This window comes from Lygodium microphyllum, chromosome 16 (genome assembly GCF_053477565.2).
Source record: "Lygodium microphyllum isolate KBCC chromosome 16, Lygodium_microphyllum_v1.1.10, whole genome shotgun sequence".
NCBI lineage: Eukaryota > Viridiplantae > Streptophyta > Polypodiopsida > Schizaeales > Lygodiaceae > Lygodium > Lygodium microphyllum.
The window spans coordinates 2056027-2082034 of NC_141150.1; the positions used below are offsets into that span (position 1 = coordinate 2056027).

General features: G+C 42.3%; 1 protein-coding gene across 1 annotated transcript; it reads left to right on the top strand.

Moving 5' to 3' along the window:
* The first annotated feature begins 18724 nt into the window (after nucleotides 1-18724).
* LOC148022462 (uncharacterized) lies at nucleotides 18725-20395 on the top strand. The gene has a single exon (XM_087695435.1). The coding sequence runs from the start codon at nucleotides 18833-18835 to the stop codon at nucleotides 19934-19936; it is 1104 nt and encodes a 367-aa protein (XP_087551561.1). The 5' UTR covers nucleotides 18725-18832; the 3' UTR covers nucleotides 19937-20395.
* Nucleotides 20396-26008: the final 5613 nt, after the last annotated feature.

Consider the following 26008-nt stretch of genomic DNA (forward strand, 5'->3'; position numbering starts at 1 on the left):
AAAGAAAGAGAGAGAGAGAGAGAGAGAGAGAGAGAGAGAGAGAGAGAGAGAGAGAGGACTCACCTTAGGTGTTTGGTGTGGCGGGTGGTGGCGTTTCTTCCTTCTCCTTCTTCCTCTCCTTGGTAAGTTACTCTCCCTTGATGCTTGCTTGCTGCTTGTTGTCTCTTCCCTTTGCTTCTTCTTCCTCTTGTTCTTCTCTCTCTTGTTCTCTCTTCTTTCCTCTCCTTGGCTTTCCTTTTTCCCTTCTTGTGTTTGAAATGAAAGAAGAGGTGAGTCATGAGGAGGTGAGGCATGAAGAGACTAGGTGAGGCATGAAGAGATTGCATGTTGGCTAAACTCGAGCTTCAAAACCGTAAAAAATGTAGGAAAGGAAAGGCATAGTTTGAAAATAAATGATTTAAGTATGTTTTGAATTTTGACTTATGCATCTATTTTGGTGTGTATATGCACGTCTAAGTTTACGTAAACACGCGTATAGACGCGAACTTAGATGCACAAATAGACGCTAATTTAGACACGTACGTAAATGCAGATATAGACGCGCATTTAGGTTTTATCATAATTTTTTGTTTTTAAGATAAGTTTTGATAGTGAATTCTTATCATAAGTTTTAATGTATTTATGATGAGTTTTGTGTATTTAAAATTGAGATCTTATAATAATTAATACGCCAGCTTGAAGTTTTTATGTAAACATATGAATGACAAATATTTTGATGTTGTCATGAATTAGGTTTAATCATGTCGTCGTCATCACCTAGTGTGGTGCATGCTGATGAGTCAACGAGCACATCCTCAAGTGAGGATGAAACATTACGTCTTCATAATCGAGATGCATGGCTACGATGAAAAATTAAATGTGTGTGTGATCATTGTCGAGGGTATATTTTTCGAGCACGTCGAGTTGCAATATCACACCTCAGCTTGTATGGAGAATGGGACCGAGAAAAATCACCGGTATTCATTGTTTTTTTTAACACTAAGATTGCTAGTCTATGTTACTCAATATATATCAACGTACATGAAACTCCCTTTTGTGGTTGAGCAGGATGCGGTGCCACATCCTGAGATGCTTCCTCCCGGGCGTCGAGAGGCTGCAAAACATCGACGCGAGGAGGCAGAGTCTTCAAGAAGAGTGGAGACTAACAACTATGATAGTAGTCCTCATGAAATGCCCCATCAAGTCATAGAGGATGTGATTTTGGATAACATGGTACACCATCTATTTTCTCAACTAGTTCAGGGAGAAGGTCACTCTACAAAGCTAGATGATCCACTATACGTAGCGTCATCTACTCCGTTGTATGAAGGTTGTACATACTCCATTGTTTGTGCGTCCCTCGAGATACTTAACTTGCAAACAATTTATGGATGGAGTAATGTCAGTTTGGATGCGTTATTGAAGTAGGTATCAATTCAGTTTGGCTTATGAATCATAATATTAATTGTTCTATTTTGGAATCAGATAGAAATATATGTTGGTGGTTTTTTAACTCACTTTTAAAAATATATGTAGATTATTATCACAAATGCTTCCAAAAGGAAACAAATTGCCAACTAAGAGAGAGCAAGCAAGACATTACTTGACATCTTTGGGAGACCTCGATTATGTCAAGATCCATGCATGTGTCAATGATTGTGTCTTATTTCATGGGATTCATGAGTTCGCACGAGAGTGTCCTATTTGTGGCGAATCAAGATATGAAGTGGAGATAAAGTCAATGGATATGCCTCGTAAGGTTTTGCGACATTTTTTGATTGTTCCACATATAAAACTTATGTTCAAGTGTAAGTCTATTGGAAAGCTCATGTCATGGCATGCTAGTCATCGTTCAAGTGATGGAAAATGGAGGATCCCTGCAGACACAACGGCATGGCAACATATAGATCATTTGTGGCCCGTTTTCAAAGAAGAGCCAAGAAATTTGAGATTTGGTTTAGGTATGGATGGAATCAATCCATTTGGCATCAAAAGCACATCATACAATGTATGGCCAGTGGTATTGGTGAACTATAATATTCCTCCATCCATGGCAATTAAAAAGGGACATGTAATGTAGTCCCTTCTGATTCTTGGAAAGCACAAGGTAAAAAACATGAACATTTACTTAGAGCCTTTGATTGAAGAGTTAGAAATGTTATGGGAAGATATTGAGATGCAAGATACAAGCGCATCTGCATCCTCTAGAGATTTCACATTGAAGGCCATGTTGTTGTGGACCATGCATGACTTTCCTAGATACGGAGAGTGTTCAGGTACATGTATATAACTCTATATTTGAAATTCAAGACTTGAAACAATTGCATTTTATTAATTCACTTGTTTGTTTAGGTTTAACCACATCAGGATATCATGCATGTCCTATTTGCGGTCCCTCTCTAGTTTCCTCTAGGTCGGCACATTTAAAGAAGGTTATCTACGACAATCATCATTGATTTCTTCCTATTGACCATCCCAAATATGTTTTCCCTACTAATGGAATGACTCCACAATCTCTAACCATTCGAGATTGGAAGGAGAGATGGATTAATGCCGACAACCACCCTCCACTCGACATGAGTCGGTAAGAAGTGCATTTCTCTTGATTGACTTTAAAGTATTTAGCATGATGAATTGTTTACATAATATATTGTTTGTTTGTTAGGTTCTCTATATTTTTTCATCTTCTTTATTGGACCGAACTCAAGATCAATCACCTGTTGGACCCCATGCACATATTCAAAAATGTTGTATCTACATTATGGGATCACTTGATAGGGGCTCATGATTCAGTCAATGTAAGGGAGGATTTACGTAACATTGGTCACATGAGACGAGCCTAGCCTGCAATCATCCCTTGTTTATATCTCTGAATATCTTGCTGAAGTGGACTCCTCTCAACCACGATATGGAAAGATGAAGAAGACTTGAGGATGACCTCTATAATACCTCAAGGAAAAGGAACGAGTAAAGTGCTAACAAAAGAAGAACTTTGTAAGTTAAATAGTTTTTTAATGCTCAATAGTGATGTAATGAGCAAATGGGTGACACTATATAATGAAGCAAGGGTAAGAAGAAAAAGCGAAAGACAAGTATTTCGCACCAGATATGGACGTAATGTCTCATTTTCAGATCATCTAAATGCGCTCCCATGTCATATTGATATAGATTGGTTATATGAGGAAATGGAGAGAATAGAAAAAGAGGAGGAAATTAATATATCTCAAGAAGAGTGGGAATACGCACGAGGTTGCTTATCAAAGGTGAGACACACTATCAATTAATTTGTTTCTATAAGTTATATTTTATATAAATAATTGACATGTTTGATCTTAATCTTTTACTACTAGTGCACATTATTCAATGCTATTTGGTGTGAGGGTAAACATCTTCGAACTCAACGTATAGATGAAAAGAGAAATACCCAAGATTGTTGCGTCCTTTCTCACTTCGAGGATGCCAATGGTACCATGGAAGGTTATTGTGGCTTGATCCAAGATATTCTGAAGCTTGACTTTAGACGATTCTTTATATATGTACTAGATGTGAAGTGGTTTAAAGAAGTGGTAACAAATGGTGAGCATTGCATAATCAGACGTTATCCAAGTGGTTTTGTAATCATTGACTCCACAAAATTTCACCAAAACAAGAATAACACATTAGTACTACCTCAACAATGCGAGCAGGTATATATGCAAAAGCTAAATTTTTTATATGTATACATGTGATACATATACACAATATAATAAGTATTTAAGTTTATTGCTTTTGTTTTTCAAATACAGGTTGTGTATCATCCAATGGTAAATAATAACTGATGGTGGTATGTCATCCCTATATCTAATCGTTCAAAACCAATATATGGTAATATTGCCGACATGGAGATAGCATATGACAATCCAACAATTAATGATGATGTACATGATGACACCATAATGAATGACATGCGTGATATAGTACAAGATGAACCTCGCGAGGATGTTCAAGGAAACACATAAGAAGATAATAATGTGATTGTCGATGATATTGATGACGTTATTGAGCAATATAGCAACACATCTGATAGTGGGATAGACTTATTTGTTTCGTTACCTCTTGGTAACATAGACCTAGAAGTAGATATTTTAGCAAGGGTTGATCTCATTGAAGATGAGGTGGATCATTCATTGTAATATACTTAATATGCTTAATGATTCAATGTGTATTCTTAATTCTATGGTTTTTATCATGTGCACACGTGCATACTCAAGAATCAATAGTCAAGTTTAAAGCTAAATTGAATTTTCCATAATAAAAAGGAAGTATTTTTTATCATCTTCAAGTAGAGAAATTACGAGATACATATTGCAATGCTTGCTACTAATTGTATAATAAGGTTTCTATCACTTGCCGCTAATTACTTATATCAGGCTTGTCAACTAGAGAAACTGTCATTCATTAGAGAGCAATGCAAAAATAATTATTAACTCTGGTTTTTTTATTCAATGATTCAATGTGTATTCTTAATTCTATGGTTTTTATCATGCGCACACGTGCATACTCAAGAATCAATTTCAGGTGATTAAATAATTATTAACTCTGGTTTTTTTATTATATTAAGTACAATTTCAAGTGGTTAAATAATTGTGCATCTGAAGGCGCGTCTATATTGGTGTCTATTTACGCAAATATATAGAGGCAAAATTCGCATCTATTTATACGCTCTTTTACACGCACATATAGACACAATGATAGACGCACCCGACTTTGCACGTCTAATATGCGCGTCTATGCCTTGTTTCTGTTGTAGTGTTGCAATGGATCCTAACTTATAAAATCACTTTTTTTTGTTGTATTAGCTACCTTGTAAAATTACTTATCTCTCACACTGGTACTACACGATCTTTGCAATGGACTTTTACGATAAGGGGCTCATCATAGATAAGGTATGTTTTGTTATTGCATGAGAAGTATGGCTAATATTCTTGAGTAATGTTCTTGTGTTTTCCCCAAACACACAAAATTTGATGGGGGAAAAAAAGCCAGAGAGGTTTTTTTTTCATACACTGTTTTGCGCGTCTATATTTGCATCTAATTTGCAGGTGAAATCGCATCTATGTGCACATGTATATACGCGTGTATATGCGCATCTATAAGTGTGTCTATAGGAGCATCTATATTCGGGTGTATATGCACATCTATATGTGCGTGTAGTTTTCACTATAAGCGCGCTTGTAGATGCGAAATTTTAGACGCGCTAGTAGACGCAGTAATAAACACACCCCACATTTTTAAACGGAAGCATCGATATGCACGTGGAAGGTAATGGTCCAATCTAGGGCTTGCAGGATTGGTGCTGTGGTTAGAGCCTTCTTCAACTCTTCGTATGCCCATTGCATGCTTCGGTCCATTCGAAGATAATAAGTAGCTTGTACAAGGGTCTGGCGATCAATGCATAATTCAGTACAAACCGCCAATAGTATCTAGTATGACCTAGGAAGCATTGAATCCCCTTATAGTTGTTTGGGGGTGGAAGGTCAACAATGACCCTAACCTTCGAGAAGTTAGCGGCAATTCCGTTCTTCGACACCACATGCCCTAGGATGCATCCATGCTTCACCCAAAACTGGTACTTTAAGGGGTTCAAGGAGAGACGATATAAGTGACACCGCTTGAAGACTGCTTAGAGTTTGTCTAAGTGTTCGATCCAGGTCGAGTGGACACAGAGGTCGTCGACAAATTCTTCTAACTCCTTACGAAGTATGTCCTTAAAGATGGTGCACATGAGGCGTTGGAAAGTGGCAGGGGCATTAGTCAACCCAAAGAGCATGACCATGTAAGCAAAGACGCCCCACTCAGTGGGCGAAAGTAGTCTTATGCCTATCCACAGGGTGCACTTGCACCTGGTTGTACCCTGAGAAGCCGTCCAAAAAACTGTAGGCTTCCTTGCCTATCACTCTCTCAAGCATGTACTCGGTGTACGGCAATGGATAGTTGTCCCTCTTGGTAGTAGTGTTTACCTTCTTGTAATTGACGCACACTCGGATTTTTTCATTCTTCTTCATCACGATGACTATGGGTGATACCCAGTCTGTGTGCTCAATTTCATTGATGAATCTTGCTCTCATCAACTTATCGATCTCCTCTTTGACAGCATGAGCGTGTTTTGGATTCATAGGGTACAGTCGCCGCTTGACCGGCATTGCGTCTGGCGTCATGGGTATGTTGTGAGTCACAACACTCGGATCTACCTCCTTAAGCTCTTCTAAGGACCAAGCGAGCACGTCTATGTACTCTCACAAGAGAGCGACAAGACTCGTTTCTTCTTCATCAGTCAAGTCATCGGCAATGAAGACTAGTCGAGGTGTTTTCCCTTCCTGGGCTAGGTCCACCTCCTTGACCTTGGATGGTCACTCGATTGGTTCGCTTGTGCGCTTTACATTTGGCACCTAACAAAACTACCACCCTATCCCCTTTTTTGAATTTCGTAAATCGTTTAGGGAGGTCCTGTGGTTTTCGTTGTTCTATCATCCGTGTATCCCTGGGTTGTTTTGCCTTTTCCTGCCTTGATCGTCTGCGCCTCAGGTGGAAAGGTAGATCCCCCTTGGTTCGTCTGGTTGTGGGCAGCCTACGGATTTCTGGATCACTCTCCGAACTAACCTCCGATTTGGAGTCGAACCCTCCGTCTTCACTAGAAGAGGTGGTCTCCCCTGGTGGGCGCAGTTCAGATGGTGATTCAGTCCTAAGCACTGATGTCATTCCTGGTTGGGCTAGGCCTGCTTGCTCAAGGTCTATGGCTCCTACGCGTTCGAACTAGGCATGATCACATTCCACGCGCATGACTCCTTGCTCCATCCTGAAGATACTCTTTTTCTACGGCTTGGATTTTGCTCGTATTTTATCTATTTCTTATCCTTCAGTGTCGTACTCCACGGTATCTACCTCACCCTTACTTTCCTCATTGAAGGATTGGCAGTCTTCATATTCATCATTAGAATTCTCTTCATCAGACTGCTCGTTGTCTCCTAGGGCTTGGTATATCTCTGGTCGTTGGTCAGGAACCAGGGTCCAGTTATACATGAGGTTTAAGTCATGCACTCTGGTCCATTACCACTTGGATTCATCTAGGAGATCCTAGAGTGGTTTGAAATTTGCAGCTGGATTTGCAACTAGCTTGTCCGTTAGGTATTCCAATATCTCCTGGAGTTCCCTTTTGTTGGTTGGGATCACTTGGAAGTTGACTGGCTTCGATTTCCTACGAAGGCTTCCTGCCATCATGTAGACTAGTACGGAGGGTGTGTTGTTAGCCTCGCCAATTGTTTTGATGGCTTGCTCATACACCTCGTGATCAGAGAATGGCAGGTTGATTGTAGCAAGGACATGCATCCAATCCCGCTCATCCTCTGGGCATGGGATATACTTGGTCAAGGGCCCATAGGACTTCTTGACCTGAGCATTACCCTTGAGCATAGCAGAGATGGCATCTAAGTCGAATGGTGAGGTTTTCTAGGTGTCCATCTCTACTCTCACGGCGTTCATCCTATTGCCAAGGAAGATCAAGCCGTTACCCCAAATTTCGATGACTCTAGCGTTGCGCATCCAGGGTCAGCCTAATAGGATGTCTAGTCCACTCCCTTCATGACTATGAAGTCAACGGAGAACTGGACACTTGTAATCTTCACTGGCCAATTCTTAAGCACCCCGAATGGCTTGACTCTCATACCGTTTGCTAGTGTGACATTAGACCTAGCAGTCTCAACAGGTGGGTTTTTCCAAGTCTGAAGCACTGCATGGCTAAGCACACTAACCCCAGCCCCCGTGTCCACAATTCCCTTCCTCGTTGTATCGCCTAGGTCTAAAACCGGTAAGACCGTATGCATCTCGGAACCTTCCCAGAAGGCATTGACGTGCAAGGATTTAGGCATAGAGTGCGCCAGCGTCAAACTCGGTATTTGCATCTCTGCATCATGGTCATGAGGGTCTGCCGTGACCTACTCTTGTGACCCTTCAACCCACTGCTTAAGATCTTACCATAGGGTGGGGTGCTGCCTAACCAGATCTCCCAAGCTAAGTGTTACAGGGGTCATTACCAACGTGGTCAGGAGACCGTGTTACAGGGATCGTCACCAACGTGGTCAGGAGACCGTGTTACAGGGATCGTCACCAACGTGGTCAGGAGACCGTGTTACAGGGATCGTCATCAACGTGGTCAGGAGACCGTGGGTATTCGTCTCTCTCCCAACCTGGATCGTCTTGACCAGTGGCCATGACTAAACCGCGGCCCTGTAGCACCGAGGCTCGGCATAAGCGGCACTGCTTGTGGTGCAGTTGCTTCTCCCGACTTTGGTTATGGAGGTGAGGTTGGCATACCTATGCTGGAGAGGTCATCGATTTCGTCCTCCAGGATGGGCTCATCATCTTTTAGATGCTCTTGAGCCTCCTTCACCCTTTCTATGGCCTCTAACTGTCGCTTTAGATGCGGGTATTCCCCTTCCTTAGTGCTTCCTTTTTCAGCCGTCTTAGGGGCTAACATCTCCGTCTCTACGTCAGAGACCTTCTTTCCAGCAGGCAGAGTTGTAGCACTCTCCATTTTTAGTGTGATTTTAGCTTCCGACCTCTTCCTCCTCCATCTACGGATCTTTTTCCCTATCAAGGCTGCATCGAGATTGCTAGGTCCTAGCAGAGAGATGCCGGCCTGCTTCATTTGGGCATGGGTCATGACCCGCAGTGGAATAGGCATGGCCTCCCCATCGTGGTTCTCGACACCAAACAACCCCAATGGGACTGATGGCTCATTGGCTGAGCTAGACGACGGCTTTCGCCTTGGGCAATCGACAAAGAGATGGGTGATTCCGCACTCAGCACACCTTTGTTTAGTCTTGTTTCTATTTTGCTGCTCCCTTTCAGGGCAGCGTGATGAGCCATGACCTGGGTGACCACAAGCCCAATAGGTGATTGGATCATGCGTCTGCCCTCCTAGGCATTTACCTTGTCCTCTTCCTAATGCCATCACTAGTACGGAGCAATAATCCATGAGGACAACGTTGCCCTCATCGTCATGCAAGACATAAGGGCATATGTAAGCTTCTTCCTCATTTGGTTCTTCCACATAGTGGACAGGATCATCACTCGGTGGATGGGTTACGTAAGGACTAGGTGGTCTAGGAATGCCTGTAGGATTTATTTCCATCATAGGAATAGTCGGCTTAATGTCATTAGGCGCAGGGAGGGCCAATGGGGCACCCCTTCCAAAAAATGGTTGTGGCCTGTTTGCTAGGTAAGACTGGATGTATGGTTATGAGTATGGAAGTCTTCTTGGCAATCTACAATGCGTGATGTCATGACCAAACCTATTGCAGTTTAGCGCAAGGTCTTGACCTAGGGTCTTGACACTCAACTGGTAAGTGGTTTTTGCCACAGAACACGCATTGGACGTGTGGGCGCGTTGGTCATCTCAGCATGTCTTGCAACTTGGCTAGTTCCATCTTAACATCAGCCAACGTCTCAGTGGTTTTCCCCTTATCCTGGGATGATGAGGCTGATCATCTCAGCATGTCTTGCAACTTGGCTAATTCCATCTTAACGTCGGCCAAGTCTTGGTTCGTCTCGGTGGTTTTCCCCTTATCCTGGGATGATGAGGCTGATCACTCACTCAAGGCTGACGCTCTCTCTGAGCTTCGCGAGTTGGTCTCTTCTAGGTTCGCGCTTTTAAAGCTCCGCTCCTTCAGTTGATCGTCAACTCGGATGGCTTCCTCAAAGACCCTAGCTAGCGCGTCTCGCTGCAAGCTCGAGTTGCCTACCAAAGCCTTGTATAGTTCCTCGTTCTGAATCCCGTTGATGAATACAGTTGATACTCCTCTTTCAGTCGGTCGCTCTCCAGTAGGGATTCTCTTGAAGAGACTCTGTACATGGGTCACGTAATCGTGAATGTCCTCCTTCTCTTTCTGCTTGACGTTCATCAAGCGTACAAGTAGATTATCGGAGTATCCAGGCTTGGCAAATCTCTTAATGAAGAGATCCTTGAGGCCATCGAAGTTCGCTCGCTCTATGTTATCTAAGCTTGTATACCACGTCCTACTCTTGTCTCCCAAGCAAAGCCCGAACGTTTGAGAGCATTGAGTCAGGTCATTGAGGCCGTTGGCTTCGCAGACTTGCTCAAACTACTCAACAAAGCCATATGGATCGTCATGGGATTGGTACTTATCGAGTTGCTTGGCAACAATAGGGATTTTAGACTGGCTCTTTGAGCCCTGTTTTGCTCCTAATCCTGCGAGCAGCGATGCCACTAGAGCCGTGGCACTTTGCTCTGCAGTCATGTTATCGAGCAGCTGCTTCATGAGAAGCTCACTCAGCGTTAAGTCTCCTTCTAGTGCTCTCTCATGGTCCATTCGATTTCTTCTAGCCAGGTTCAACACCCACCGCACCTCTCGCAACTCCATGCTTTGCCTTTGGCTCCTAGCCTGCTGATCCCTATTGTATTTAGCCATGCTTTGCAATGCTTTGCAGGCCAGCTTTCTCTCCTCTTCTAGATCTGCGATGATAGCGTTTGTTGTCCTACCGCGGTGCTTAAGCGTCATAATTGCTGACCAGCTCTGTTGAATAGCATCTGGAAAGGCTCCTAAGTCGAATTCCTCATTAGATCTGCAGTCTGAACTTTCTTCTGTCATTTTCTAGTTATTGTGCTCCACCAAGCTATCGATCAGGTTCAGTAGACTTGTCAAATCCACTTCGTCGGCGTCCCTTGCTTGGTCCTACTTTTGCACGTTGATGGTTTGCCTATGTCTTGGGTCCTCCTACTAGTGGGTTCCTTGAGTGGTTTATCTGTGTGAGTTCCTTTAGTTATTGAATACAGTCCTCAATTTATGACCACTCAATGTGTGTGCCTTTTCCTGTGCACTTGTGCTCAATCAGGCTTTCAGTTTTCTTAAGTGTACTTCAAGTGTGGAAATTCAGGGTGAGTGCAGCAACCAATTTCTAGGCGTCTTACGCACTCTCGCATTGTTTCGGGCCTAATAGGCTTGTTGGTCAATTTTCTGGCCGTCTTGGCAGGGTTTAGGGTTTCTCTAATATGTTGCCTCATTCGTTTTTGGTCCAATCGGGCTTTACAACTCAACAGTTTGCGTCTAAGCCTCTGGGTTTCGCAACTGCCTACTTCTAGCTGCTAAGCAGCGGCACCCTATGATTTTGCCTATTCCGTGTGCCAAAATCAAGTTCTGAGCGTCCTAAGGGCTTTCGACAGTTTGCACTACTGAGTTCTAGCCGGGTCAGGTCAAAGTTCTGAAAATTTGGTAAAAATCTACGCTCGGCCCAACTGGTTGGAATTGCAGGGTCTGAGTGGGTCACTCAGACGGGCCGAGGCGCGTGGGCCGAGGGAAAAATTTGGGGCTTGGACAGGGTGGACTAAGATGAAGTCACTCGGACGGGTTGGCTCGGACGGGCCGAGTGGTCAATTCGGAGGAGGTCGCTCAGATGGGCCGAGGCAATCTGTTCGAGGGAAGTGGGCCGAGGGTTGAATTTGACACGTGGCAGAGGGCTGAATTGGTCCACGGTCCGAATGGTAGATTTGGAAGGGCAAAGTAGGTTTGGGCCGAGTGGGCCGATTAGGGTTTTGGCCGAATGGACTGAATGGTAAGAGGCCGAGGGCCAATTCTGGGACTCGGCCCAGAAGTGACCGTTCGGACGGGCCGAGTGCAGCGCACGTCAACAGTGCGAGTTTGATTTCGATCATTCCTTGTGATTAACTCAATCGTATCAGGCACAAACCTCCCAATCCTACCTAAGGGGATAAGGGAAGGGATTCATATACCTGGATAGAGTGGTGGGCTCATCGTTGGTGCGATCGAATCGAATCGGGCAATAGCTCTCTCTCTCTCTCTCTCTCTCTCTCTCTCTCTCTTTCTCTCTCTCTCTCTCACTGAAATGGTTGCAAATGAGTCCTCCCTTGGTCTCTTGGCTCTTATACCCCTTCCTGCGTATGGTATTGATGCCCCCAATCACTCACTTGCTGATCTTGGGCATCACAAGCGAGCTTTTTGCCATTTTTTGCACAATTTTTGCCATGTTTTACCCTGTTTTGCAACAGTAAACCCTACCCTTCTCCGATGCGATTTCCTAATCCTAACCTACTCTAAATACAACAATAATCGAAAGCAAAACACTGAAATGATTTCTTCATATTTCCTAATCATCAAACAAACAAAATAACCCAAAATACTTACTTGTTCTAAAGATCGAAAACACCCAAACTTCCTACCTATCTCAAGCTCCGTTTCGGGGATGAATCCCTTACTTCGATGCTCGATATGAGGCGCGCAAGTGCTCAAGCTTGAATCCATTGGTCCTGGCAATGGAACCAAAATGTGGGAGCTTTCACTCAACTGCCAAGACCCACGGACCACTTATTGCTTCAAGCGTTCCAAGCGAGCTCTAATGGCTATCTCTCACCCAGCTGATGCGCCGTCGATCCTACGAGTGTAGTGAGCTTACCTTAGTGCCGATATGAGTTACCTCCTCTCACAAACACACCAATAGCTCCACGATTCTAGATGCAAGCTCAAGCATCCTCAAGCCTCCTCCACCTCCAAGCTCTATCCTCCATAGCCGCGCGAGCAAGAAGAGAGAAGAGAATAGAACAAGAGAAGAGGAGATGGCAAAGAGATTCACCCTCTTGATCCCTCACTCTCACACACTCACTCCCTCACACTCTCACACCCTCTCTCAAGAGCACACACAAGCAAGAAGATGAGAAGGAGAGAAGAAGAAGAAGACTCTTGTTGCTACACACCAAAGAATGATCTCTTATTCACTTTTTGAAATTTATATATACAAACCCTAAAATCCCATGGGCACCCATCCCTTTTTTACATAACCGGCCATTGTGGCAAGGTCCTTTTTCCATTTCCCTCTTTTAGCCTTATGCCTCTAGCCTACGCCCATCTAATATTTTACAATCGGCAGAGGAGAGAGCCTGGCACTCTTTTACAAGAGTTTTCTGAGTTTTTTGAGGCGCCTTTTTATTTAAAATTGCATTTTTTTCACCGATTCATCTTTAGAGGGCGCCTGCGTGTCTTTGCTCTTTTTTCATATTCCTTTTCCTTTTTCCTTCATTTTTCTGCCATCTCGACCTGGGGTTAACAACGATAGAATGAAGACAAAAATGAACATCTATTTGTTATGCAGCATATGCTGAATGTTGTTGCAAGAAAGGGAACACATGATGATGTTTGGTATGTTGATTCAGGTGCATCCAATCATATGACCAGCCATGCAGAATGGTTTGGAGAGATACATGATTTGAAAAATGCAGGTTATGTGCAGACGGATGATGATTCATGCCACCCAATTTCACATATTGGAAAAGTTCCCTTGTCCTTGCATGATGGTAAGACAAAGAGTATTTCAGATGTATTACATGTGCCATCTATTATAAAGAACTTGGTGTCAGTCGGTCAAATGGTAGAGCAAGGGCTGCAAGTTAGATTTAATGCAAAGGGCTGCTTTGTAGAAGACTTCAATGACAAGTGCATGTTAGTTGAAAAGGGAAGTAGAGTTGGGCGTATGTTTACTTTGGATGTTGGAATTCCTACTATGAATGTTGTTATGTATGCTAAAGGAAAAGGTGTTGTTGCAGATATTGAAATTTGGCACAAATGCATTGGACATGTAAATGTACAAAGGCTGAAATTAATGCAGTCCAAAGGGTTGGTTACAGGTTTGCCTACATTTAGAGTTGTAGAATTTCATAAGGTATACGAAGCATGTCAGTTTGGTAACCAGGCAAGACAACCCTTTTCACATGACAGAGATGTAAGCAGAAATATCCTTGATATTGTGCATACAGATATTTGGGGGCATACACAAAATGTATCTCTTGGAGACGGTTCATACTTTGTCACATTCATTGATGATTGTTCTAGAAAGCAGTGGGTATATTTTATAAAGGAAAAGAGTGAAGCGTTTGAGCACTTTAGAACTTTCAGGGCTGCAGTTGAAAGAGAAACAGGCTTAAAAGTAAAGTGCTTGAGGTGAGATGGAAAGGGAGAGTACCTCTCGAATGAGTTCAGTGATTTTCTGAGGTCTCATGGGATAAAGAGACAGTTCACATGCAAGTATACCCCATAGCATAATGGGGTTGCAGAAAGAAAAAATAGGCATATTGCAGAAGTTGCACGCGCCTTGATGGCTGAAAAGAATATGCCTAAGCATTTTTTGTCTGAGGCTGTTCATACTGTTGTTTATATTATGAATAGAACTCCCACAGCTGCAGTTCATGGGATGACTCCTGAAGAATCCTTTACTGGCAAGAAGCCTGATGTATCGCACTTGAAGGTATTTGACTGTGTTGCATATGTTCATATGCCAGATGAGCTACGGAAGAAGCTTGATCCAAAGGCAAAAAAATATATCTTTACTGGATACTCTTTAGAGCAGAAAGGGTATCGTTGTTATAACCCTATCACATATAAGTTCAGAGTGAGCAGGGATGTCATCTTTGATTAAATGAGCAGTTGGTATGCATCTAGTGGTGATGCATTGAATGATGATGATGATCATGACACTCATGTGCAGGCTGAAAAGCAAGAATCATAGACTCTTAGTGGACCAAAGACATCATCTGGTAGTCCATGGTCTGGGAGACTAAGGAATAGCTCTACATCTTCATGTGCATCTAGTAGCACTACAGGTAAAGACAAAGGAAAGAATAAAGTGTCAGATGGCATTGATGTAGTTCTTGATGGAGACTCCAGTGGCTCAGAGAGCTTGGATGATGAGCTTGGTATTTCTTCTATCAGGACACCAGGTGTACAGAGAGCTCATAATAATGTAAAGGCTCCATTGAGTGATTCGGTGGTACACAGATCTAGCAGGGTTAGATACCCTATTAAAAGATTTGGTTTTGAAGGTTATGCAGGTCACCAGTATGCTTATATGGTGAAACTAGTTGAGGATGCTGAGCCCACTTATTTTAAGGATGCTATTGGTCATACTCATTGGGATGCAGCAATGGATGAGAAGATGGCTGCATTAGAGACCAATAAGACTTTGAATCTAGTATCATTGCCGAAGAACAAGAAAGCTATTGGATGTAATTGGGTTTATAAGATTAAGCACAATGCAGATGGTTCTAGTATCATTGCCGAAGGACAAGAAAGCTATTGGATGTAAGTGGATTTATAAGATTAAGCACAATGCAGATGGTTCTATTAGTAGGTACCAAGATGGGCTGGTTGCAAAAGGCTATACCCAAACATATGGCATAGATTATGAAGAAACCTTCAATCCAGTTGCTAGGATGGCAACTGTCAGATGTGTGATTGCTTTGGCAGCAGCCAAAGGTTGGAGGTTACAGCAAATGGATGTGAAGAATGCCTTATTGCATGGTGATTTGCAGGAAGAAGTGTATATGGATCAGCCAGCAGGTTATGAAGATTTAGAGCATCCCACGTATGTGTGCAGGTTGAAGGAGGCGTTCTATGGGCTCAAGCAAGCACCTAGAGCATGGTCTGATAAGATCAGAGAGTATCTTGTCAATATTGACTTTTATGTTTCTAATGCTGATCACTCACTTTATGTGAGAAAGGGAGATGCAGGTTTGGTCATCATAGTCATCAATGTGGATGACTTGATTATTACAGGTGATAGTGATAGTGGGATTGCTAAAGTCAAGGACTTTTTGAAGAATAAGTTTGAGATGAAGGATTTAGGTGAACTAAGGTACTTCCTTGGCATTGAGGTGATCATATGTGATGATGGTATATGGCTGTCCCAAAGACAGTATGGCTTGGATATGTTGTCCAAGTATGGCATGACAGCATGCAAACCACTTTCAGTCCCATTGGAGCAAAATGTAAAGTTGAGTGCTGATGTTGGGGATGAGATAGAAGACCCTAGTATGTTCAGGAGAATAGTGGGGAGTTTGATCTACATGACCATTACAAGGCCTGACTTGAGCTACGGTGTTGGTCTTGTGAGTCAGTTTATGCAAGTATCTAGAAAGCCACATTTGGATGCAGTCAGATGCATATTGAGATATGTGAAGTTCACATTACATTATGGACTTTTCTATGAGGCAGGTACAGATGTACAAGTGTTTGGATACACAAATGCAGATTGGACTGGTAGTATGTCTGATAGAAGATCTACCAGCGGATACATGTTCTCTCTTGGTAGTGCAACAAATACTTGGAGTAGCAAAAAGCAACCTACAGTTGCTTTGTCGAGTACAGAGGCTGAGTATAGAGGTGCTGTTGTAGCAGCATGTAAGGTAGTATGGCTACAAAAGTTATTGGTTGATTTAGATGTGCAGGTGGAAGGTCCAGTTGTCATTTATTGTGACAACATGAGCAGTATATAGTTAGCTAGGAACCCTATGTTCCATGCCAGAACAAAACATATTGAGGTACAGTACCACTTTGTGAGAGAGAAGGTACTAGCAGGTAAAATTGACTTGGTGTATGTCAGCATACATGATCAAATAGCTGGCATTTTCACGAAGGCATTGGGTACAGAGAAGCTTCAAAAGTTTCGAAGCTTACTTGGAGTTGCAGAGATGCAGTTGAGCTTGAGGGGGAGTGTTGAGATGACAAGCTTAACACATGCGGACATTGATGATGGACCGCCTGGTTAGATGGGTCCACACATCTACACTTACCACGTCGGTGGTCATTATGACTCTCATATGGCCACTGACTCATTACTTATTATATTCAGGTTGTTACACCTATTTACAGCTGGCATAGTTATAGCGCCAGTCGACTAGTGTAGTCGGTTATGCATTGTTTGACTTAGTAGGCCACTTTCCTTTATGTTGTATCTTATCTATACTTTGTGTACATTGAAAAGAGTGTGGAAGAAGAAGAAGAAACCAGCAAGAAAATATTTTCGCCTCCATCTCTCTTCTTGTCTCTTGAGTGAGCTTATCCTTGTGCTTTTTGTGTGTGTTCGGTACAGCATCTTGAGCAAGTCCCCCCACCACGCGATTCTTGACACTCCCCTCCCCTCTTTCTCACGTGTAATCTTTTATTTTCTCTTTCCCCTCCCTTTTTTCATTAAAGCTTTTCCCCCTCTTCCCCTCACATCTCTTTTTAAAACTAAAACCCCTTCAACTCTCTCTCACTTCTGATCTCTCTCTTTCTTTCTCTCTCCCCCTTTTAATTAAATTCCTTCCCCCTTCCCCCTCTCTCTCTCTCATGTACAGGGCCTAGGTTCTCTCTTACCCTCTCTCTCTCTCTCTCTCTCTCTCTCTCTATCTCTCTCTCTCCTTTAATCAAATCAAACTTCTTTTTAAATCAAAAGTTTCTCTCTCTCTCTCTCTTTGTTAGATTAAACTTTTAAATTTAATCTTGTCTTTTAATTATTTATTATTTATTTTTTTAATTTAAAGTTTTTTTAACATAGTTTTTCACACACTTTGAGCGAGAGAGAGAGAGAAGAAGAAGAAGAAGAAGAAAAAGAAGGATAAAAAGAAGAAGGCAGAGAGAGGAGGGGGAAAGAGAAAAGAGAATAGTCTTTTTTAAATTAATATTTTCTTCTCCCCTTCCTCCTTTCTCTCATGTGTAGGGCTTAGGTTCGCTCTCTCTTTGTGCTAGATTAAACTTTTTACTTTAAAATTTTTAATTAAACTAAGGGGATATATAGGAAGAGAGAAAGGGGGGAAAGAAAAAAGAGAATTATAGAGAGGAAACATAAAATTTATGAGAGAGAGAGAGAAATAAAAAAGAAAAAGAGAGGAGAGGGGAGAGAAAAAAGGGGAAAGAGACAGAGAGAAGAAAAGGAGAGAAAAAATAAGAAGAGAGAGAATTATAGAGAAAAGAAATATAAAATATAAAAGAAAGATAAAAGAAAAAATTTAAAGAGAGAAGAATAAAAAAAGAGGAGATAGAAAGAAAAGAGAGAAGAGGGGGGAGAGAGAGAGAGAGAGAAAGAAAAAAAGAGAGAAGAAGAATAAGAAGAAGAAAGAGAAAAAGAGGAAAAAAGGAAGAGAGATGGAGAAAATAAGAAAAGACAAAAGTCTTTTTAAAATTTAAATATTTTTGGGGAGAGAGAGAGAGAGAGAGAGAGAAAATATAAAATTTAAAAGAGAGAGAAGGAGAGAAGAAAAAGATAAAATTTAAAATAGAGAGAAGGAGAGAATAAAAAAAGAATTTTAGGAGAAAGGGGAGGAGAAGAACAGAGGGTGGAGAGAGAAAGAAAAATAGAAAGAATATAAACATAAAGAGAGAATTATATATAGGGAAAATATAAAATTTACATACTTTAAGAGAGACTAAGGGGGTGGGGGAGCGAAAGAAAGTAAAAGAAGAAGAAGGAAAAAAAAAAGATAAGAGGGAAAGAGAAGGAAAAGAGAGGAGGGAGAATAAAAGAAGAGATAGAGAGAAGAAAAGCAAGGAGAGAATAAAAGGAGGGAGAGAGAAATAGGAGAGGAGAAAAAATAAACTAAAATAAAAGCCAACGAAAGAGAAAGAGAAAATTAGATAGGGAATTTGAAGGAGAGGGAGTAAATTAAAAAGTTAAAAACAAAAAGGAAAAAAGGAAAAAAAAAGATAAAAAATAGATTCACTCACGAGCAAAGCGGCTACAAAAGCGACCTAGCATTCCATCCTAATATATATTAATAAGGTAGTGGCAAAAGAACGGGCTCCAAAACTGTTCCTCAAACTCGACACTCTTTGAAGTTTCGTGAAAATCACGTCAGGACTCGGAAGAAAAATGACACCCTTTGAAGTTTGGTTCGAAAAGGTCAACGTTCAGCTTAGATATCTGGTGACTGGAGTCTGGTCTTTAACTCAAAGTGGTGTAGCAGATTCAGGATTCAGAACGTCCAGTCCAGACTCCACAGAGCGAGAGAGAGAGAGAGAGAGAGAGAGATATCAAAATGAAAGCATTGAAGCACGGAGTGTCGGACGTGGGATGGAAGGGAGGCTTTCGTGGGGCTTCTCGAATTCTGAGGAGCAATCCGAAGGATCTCATCCAACTCTCGGGAGCGCTAGTGCTTCTGCCCTACGCTATCCTCTCAGCCGTCACCTACAGGCAGGAAGCTCTCAATTCTGCCATTCTGTGGGACCTCATCTCGGGCCGCTTGGTATCTGACTATTACAAGGCTTATGCCGCTGCCATGGCAGATCCTGCAGCAGCAGACAAGCTTGTAGATATCACACATCGGATCGAGCAGTTAAGCATCAAGCATACGTGGCCATCCATGCTCTGCTCCCTGTTCATAGTCTATGTGTCGGTGCCGGCGTTGACAGTGAGCCTCTGCAGGGCATACCTGGATATCGATGCAGGGCCAGCGCCGGGCGGCCACTTCCTGCAGAGCCTGAAGGCCTCTCTTGCGGCGGCGCGCAAGGCGTGGAAGAGTATCTTTCTCACCGCGGTGTGCAGCTTCCTGGGCTGGCTGGGCTTCATGGTAGTCGCGTCGATAGTGTTTGCCATAGTCCTGGCGCTGGTCACAGGCGCATCGACCAGGCCAGAGAGGGTGAAGCAGGCCGTGCTGGTGGAGGGGATCTTCACGGTCGTGGCTGGCATGTGCCTGGCGGCACTGTGGAGGTTGGGCGACGGCGTGGCCGTGCTGGAGGGCAGGTCTGGTTGCGGTGCCTTGGCTAGGAGCGCTGATCTTGTGGCCGGCCGGTCGCGCGTATCAAGAGCCAGATCGTGGGTCAACGCCGCCGCCGCGCTCTGCCTCGTCGTCTTCCTTCCCGTTGCCGACATCTCTCTGACCCGCTTGTTGGCCGCGGCCAAGGATATCCCCCCGTCTCCGTCTCCCGCTCACTTCGCCGTCGCCGTTGCGGTCGTAGCCTTCCGCAGTTCCGTCATCCTCATCAGCGTGCTCGCCACTGTCCTCTTGTATCTCTCCTGCCGAGCCCACCACCAAGAGCCCCTAGAGACCCTCCTCGCATCATTGACTAGCAGCCATGATATTCCGTATGTGGTCTTGACTTCTATCGAAGTTGCTCCACGAGACACAAATCACCAAGGCTGAATTCCGAGGCAACTCCGAAGCATTCTAAGTTCTTGTGTGATGTAGATCATGTACCTTTAGAAACGAAAACGTATTATTTGTATTAATAAATTGCAAAGAAACAAAGTTTAGGGCGCATTGCTGTAGCCTGATATCTCCTACACACATTGATATAGGCTACTATGGCCTGGTCTCTCTCGCTCTCTCCGATCCTCTCCAGCTTACAAGCAATACCTCAAACCATTGAGCCTTGTTTCTTTCCACCCATTGCGAGTTCCAAGATGGTCATATGCTTCATCCTTCTATCCACCATATACATCTTAAGAATGCAACTACATGTCATAAAACCCAAATCAGTATATTGACAGGCCATGCTAGGCCTAGAGATGTATTTTCAACTTAATGTACAAATATGTAAAGTATTTCTAATTATTTGGACTTCAAATCAATGACAATGCACGTGTACATGAGCATGGCCATTTCTTTTCCTTAATATGATCAACATTCAAGGTAAGGTTGTTGCTAGTTAAGTTGGAAATTCGAGTCGCCTATATGAATGCTCACTACTTGGGCATATGAGCATGCCCATTCCCTTTTCTTAATTGGGTTAAAATTTCGGGCTAAGGTTGTTGCTAGGTAAAATGTTAATTGGAGTAGGCTATATGAATGCTGAGTACGATACCATCAATGCAAAATCTTGTATACCTAAGATTTTGCAAAAATAATATCGATGTGGTGATACAAAGGGCCAATCCACATTACTCTTTTACTTGGGCTATTACTTTTGCCAACATTCAGTGCTTCTGCAAGGCCAATAAGATGGAGGAAATATAGAAAATGGCTAGCTCGGGGTCACTACTCTGGCTTTCTGTAAGCATGTGTCCCTCTCATGCAGGACAAGGGGTCTCAACCTAGTTTGTCGATGGTGAAGAGGCGAGATGGCATGCATTTCCCACATGCAATGGTTTAAGATATTAATAGGATTCAATGGCCTGCCATACCGTAGGCGTAGGTGGCATAAGTTATTAAATTTCCTAGCATGACAATCACCTTATGAGCATGGACTGCAAGAAAATATTAATAGGATTCAATAGCATGCCATACCATAGGCGTAGGTGGCATAAGTTATTAAATTTCCTAGCATGACAATCACCTTATGAGCATGGACTGCAAGAAAATATTAATAGGATTCAATAGCATGCCATACCATAGGCGTAGGTGGCATAAGTTATTAAATTTCCTAGCATGACAATCACCCTATGAGCATGGACTGCAAGAAAATATGCATCCTCAAAAAACTCCATGAGGAAGTCCTCTGCAATCTATTGAAGAGATAGAAGTGTAGATATGCTCCATCTCATGTCAATACCCCATTCCTTGTAGATTTCTCAAACCAACCTTTGGAACTATAGGTGTGGTATTTCAGGGTGTATGCAATTTTCTTTTCTAAGCAAGTAGCTCTCCAAGAACTTCCTGATGAGCTTGGTATCTTATCCACCTTGAGGGAGATAGAGGCATCAAGCCTGAACCAAAGACCAAAGAGAGTTACTACCAAGCAATACAAGCTACTTATGATCTACACACCGCTTGGTGTTGACTGTCGAGGAAAATAACATGGGATGAGGGCCATCACCAAAGCAATATAGCCATGCAACGCTTGTGGTTACCCTAGAAGACAATAATACTGGACGAGAGTCATTATTGAGAGATGGAGGCTTTCCATGGTAGTGGGTAACCACGCACCACTTGGTGGTGACTCTTGAGGACAATTATAGGGAATGAGAGCCACCACCATACCACAAAGGCTTCCCCTTGCGGATTGTGGCCGCTAGGCACAGTAGCTTGCTAACCGCCCCAAAGACATGGAATGTGGGTCACCACACTGAGAGAGACGAAAGCTTTTGCTCACAATGGGTTGCAAGGGAGGGTTTTGTTGGCAATATTTGGCCATGCATCGCTTGATGGGGACCATCGAAGTAAATAATAAGGGACGAGGGCCACCATTGAGTGAGGGAGGTAACCCGTGGAAAATGGGTTGCTATTGATTACTCCTCCCTGATGTCCCTGAACGACCATCCACCAAAGCAAAAACCTGGTGTAAGGATCATAACCATGGGGGGGAAAATCTCAAATATGCATTTCTTGAGGATATTTTTTGAAAACAAATAAATGGCCTTATGAGTGAATAGGTCATGACGGGATTGACACTAGAGTGGAAAAATCTCTTTATTAGGAGGCTGATTCTTGGTACGGATGTATTGGAGATATGCTCCTTCTAGGAGAGGGTTCAATAAGAGGGCTTAACAGACAGATTTTGGGCTAGAGGTAGAGTAGAGGACCAAGTAAAGGTAAGAGTAAGAAATCTTCAAAATGCTTGCAAAGTCTAGTTTGGAGGAGCTATTGTAGTAACTAGTTTACGACATGAGGATCAAGTATTTTGCATTAATCTGTTAAGGGTGTGGGCAACTCGTAGTGAGTATTTTTACATCAATAGGTAAAATTTTGAGGCTTTATTTTGGATGTGTGCCAAAAAACATGATTATTTCTAGGGGTTCAATGAAAAGTAACAATCAAGTATTACAGGCTGAGAACAGTCGTGCATATTCGGGCCGTTGGTCCCCACTCTCTATTGATCAATTCAAGCCATTGATCCTTATGGGATATAACATTGTGGCCCACCGCCACCACATTGGGAGAAAGGGAGATAGAAATCAGAACCCTAAAAAGGGATGCCCCCATCATGATGGGTATCATTTAAAGAGGGACCGTTGCATGTATATGTGCGAACAATTTATGGTTTAGAGTGTGCCCTACACTTGTGCTTTTTGGACTTCCTTGGATCACATGTGATCTCTTGCACATGGTGCATCTACTCTCATCTTGTTCCTACTTTAGGCTTGCTCCATCACCCTTGCTTCGTCGATGTGGTAGATCAAGGAACCAACCCTTCCAGCTGTTGGAAGAGAGGGAGAGAGACAGAGTGGAGTGGAAGATGAGCCTCAGCTCATTGTTGTTGTTCTTCCATTATACTTCCATCATATTAACTTAAAGAGACTTACACACATAGGTATGACTAACAAAGACTAACTGTGGTTAAGTCATTGACTACACCGACTTATTGAATGCCACACACGTGTACAGCTATATCCTCATATACATAAAGATTGAGTGACTGAAGAGTGACGAGAGCTTGATATTCTAATACTCCCCTCAAGCTCAAACCATTTGATAAACTCCAAGTAGCTGTCTGAAGTATATGAACTTATCTTTACCAAGAGACTTGGTAAATATGTCTACTACATGGTCTTCAATCTTCACATGAATCAAGTCAATCTGCCCTGTAAGAACCATTTCTCTGATGAAATGGTAGTGAACCTCAATATGTTTGGATCTAGCATGGTACTCAGATTCTGTACTAGACAATGCAACAGTATGTTGTTTCTTACTCTGCCAACAACCGATCATATTGCTGCCCAATCCAAATGCATAACCATTGGTTTAACCCCTGTCATAGGCATAACCAACACAATTAGCATCAGTAAACCCTGTCAAGTCAAGGGATTTTCCAATTGCATAAAACATCCCATAATCTATAGTACCCTTTACATATCTCATGATCCTCATGACTGCATCTAAATATGGTTTGCGAGGCTTCTGCATGAACTGACTAATCAGCCCCACAACATAACATAAATCAGGACAACACCATATTGGAGAATATGAGAATTTTTCATAAGTTTGGGACACGTGGTCAAATCTTTGGGTTTGTCATAACTTGAATACTATAACTCCAAATCGAGCGCTCTATAGCTCAATAGATTTCATTTTTCAAGTGCTTTCCAATGATAGGTCACATCATATGGTTTTGAGAAATATATGAGCATGTTATCTGGGTGCCACCTTTTTAGCATTCAAAAAATGGAAATTGGGAGATTCTCAAAATCACTAATATTGTGTTGGACGGGTAACAGTCAAGTATATCAAGCTACCCACCATCTATCGATACATGGTCACATTCTGTATGTCATTCCCAACATCAATCTGCAGCTTGACATTCTGATCAAGAGGTGTCTCCATAGGCTTGCATTCAACCATACCATACTTCTGTAACATGTCATGAGCATACTGCTTTTGTAGCAGCCATATACCTTGAGGCGTAGAGACTACCTCAATCCCAAGAAAATACTTTAGTTCACCAAGGTCTTTGACTCTAAATTCACCCTATAAACATGATTTAATTTCAAAAATGTCCTCATCATCATCTCCACTGATGATAAGATCATCTACATAAACCACTAGAAACACATATCCATAATACATCACCCAATCTAAATCCGTGTTGCTCTAAATAACTGCTGATCTGAGCATTCCATGCTCTAGGTGCCTGTTTCAATCCATATAAAGCGTCTTTCATCTTACATACATGTGTAGGAAAGTACGGGTGAACATAGCCTTTAGGCTGCTCCATATATACTTCCACAACCAAATCACCATTCAAGAAAGCATTCTTGACATCCATTTGCCATAATTTCCAGCCTTTGCATGCTGGCAAAGCAATGACAGTTTTGACTGTTGCCATTTTAGCCACGAGATTGAAAGTCTCCTCATAGTCAAGGCTATATTGATGTGCATACCCTTTTACAACCACCCTGGCCTTATAGCGTTCTAACAAACCATCTGACTTGCACTTAACTTTGTACACCCATTTGCAGCCAATGGGGACTTTGCCTTCAGGAAACTCAACCAATTTGCATGTCTCATTTTCAACAAGGGTTGCATACTCCTCATCCATGGTAGCATACCAGTTATCATCTGAACTGCATCATCAAACTTTGTAGGTTCTTTGTAACCTATCACACTAGCCATATATGCATAATGGTGGGCTGAATAACTAGTGTATGTAAACCTATCAATTGGTTTTTTGACTCTCTTAGATCTCCCTAACTGTGGCTCACTCTGAGCTTGCCTCTCATGAGGTAGTACATAACGACTCTGCCTTGCTCTAAGCATCATAATAGACAGAATTCCCAACTCACTATCCAAACTATCACTGTTAGTTGACTCATAACCTACTATAAGTGGACTTGTCACATCCTCAAGCATCTTTTCTTTTCCCTTATCCAATCTCCCTTGACTGACACATCTGTGTCACTATGACTCCGCAAGCGTCCTGACCAAGGACTTACTGTAGGTGATGCATCACTTGTAGGATCGCTCATAGATGTACTCACTGTAGGTGTATTTTTAGCATTACTAGGGCTGACTAATCCATCATTAGCCACTGCAACTAGATTACCATACCACGATGCCATCTCATAAAAAACAACATCTCTGCTAATCAATTTCTCATGTGTAGACGGTATATAACACTTATAAGCTCTCTGGTCTTGTGCATAACCAAGGAACACACTCTTGATAGCTTTAGGATCCAATTTCTTCCTCTTTTCATCAAGAACATGCACATATGCAATGCTGCCAAATACCTTCAAGTGTGAAATGTCAAGTTTATGACCATACAATCTCTCATATGGAGTTATATCATGAATCCCTACTATAGGAGTTCTAACAATCACTACTACTTCAGCTCAATAACCATTTGGCAAACTCTTCTCATTCAGCATAGCTCTTGCTGATTCCATCAGTACCCTATTTTTCCTTTCTGCTACACCATTTTGCTGTGGTATATAGTTGCAAGTTAACTATCTTCTGATCCCATATTTAGCAAGGTACCTGTCAAAGTAATTAGAGACATATTCTCCACCTCCATATGATCTAAGACATGAAATTTTACAGCTCAAATCATTTTCAACATGGTCCTTGAATGCATCAAAAACATCATCCTTATGTTTTAGTATTTTGTAAAGTCAAGTATACCTGTGTTGAAATCATCAATGAGGGATACATAGTAATGAGCACCACCAAACAAAGCATTATGAGACAAACCCCATACATCTAAATGTACCAACTACAAGGGTCATGAGCTATTCCGTACATGTCTCATAAATGAAAATTGTGCTTGCTTTCCTTATTGACATGCATCACATACATGTCCAAAGTCATGATACTTGAACTTAGGCAGTCCAAGCACAATCT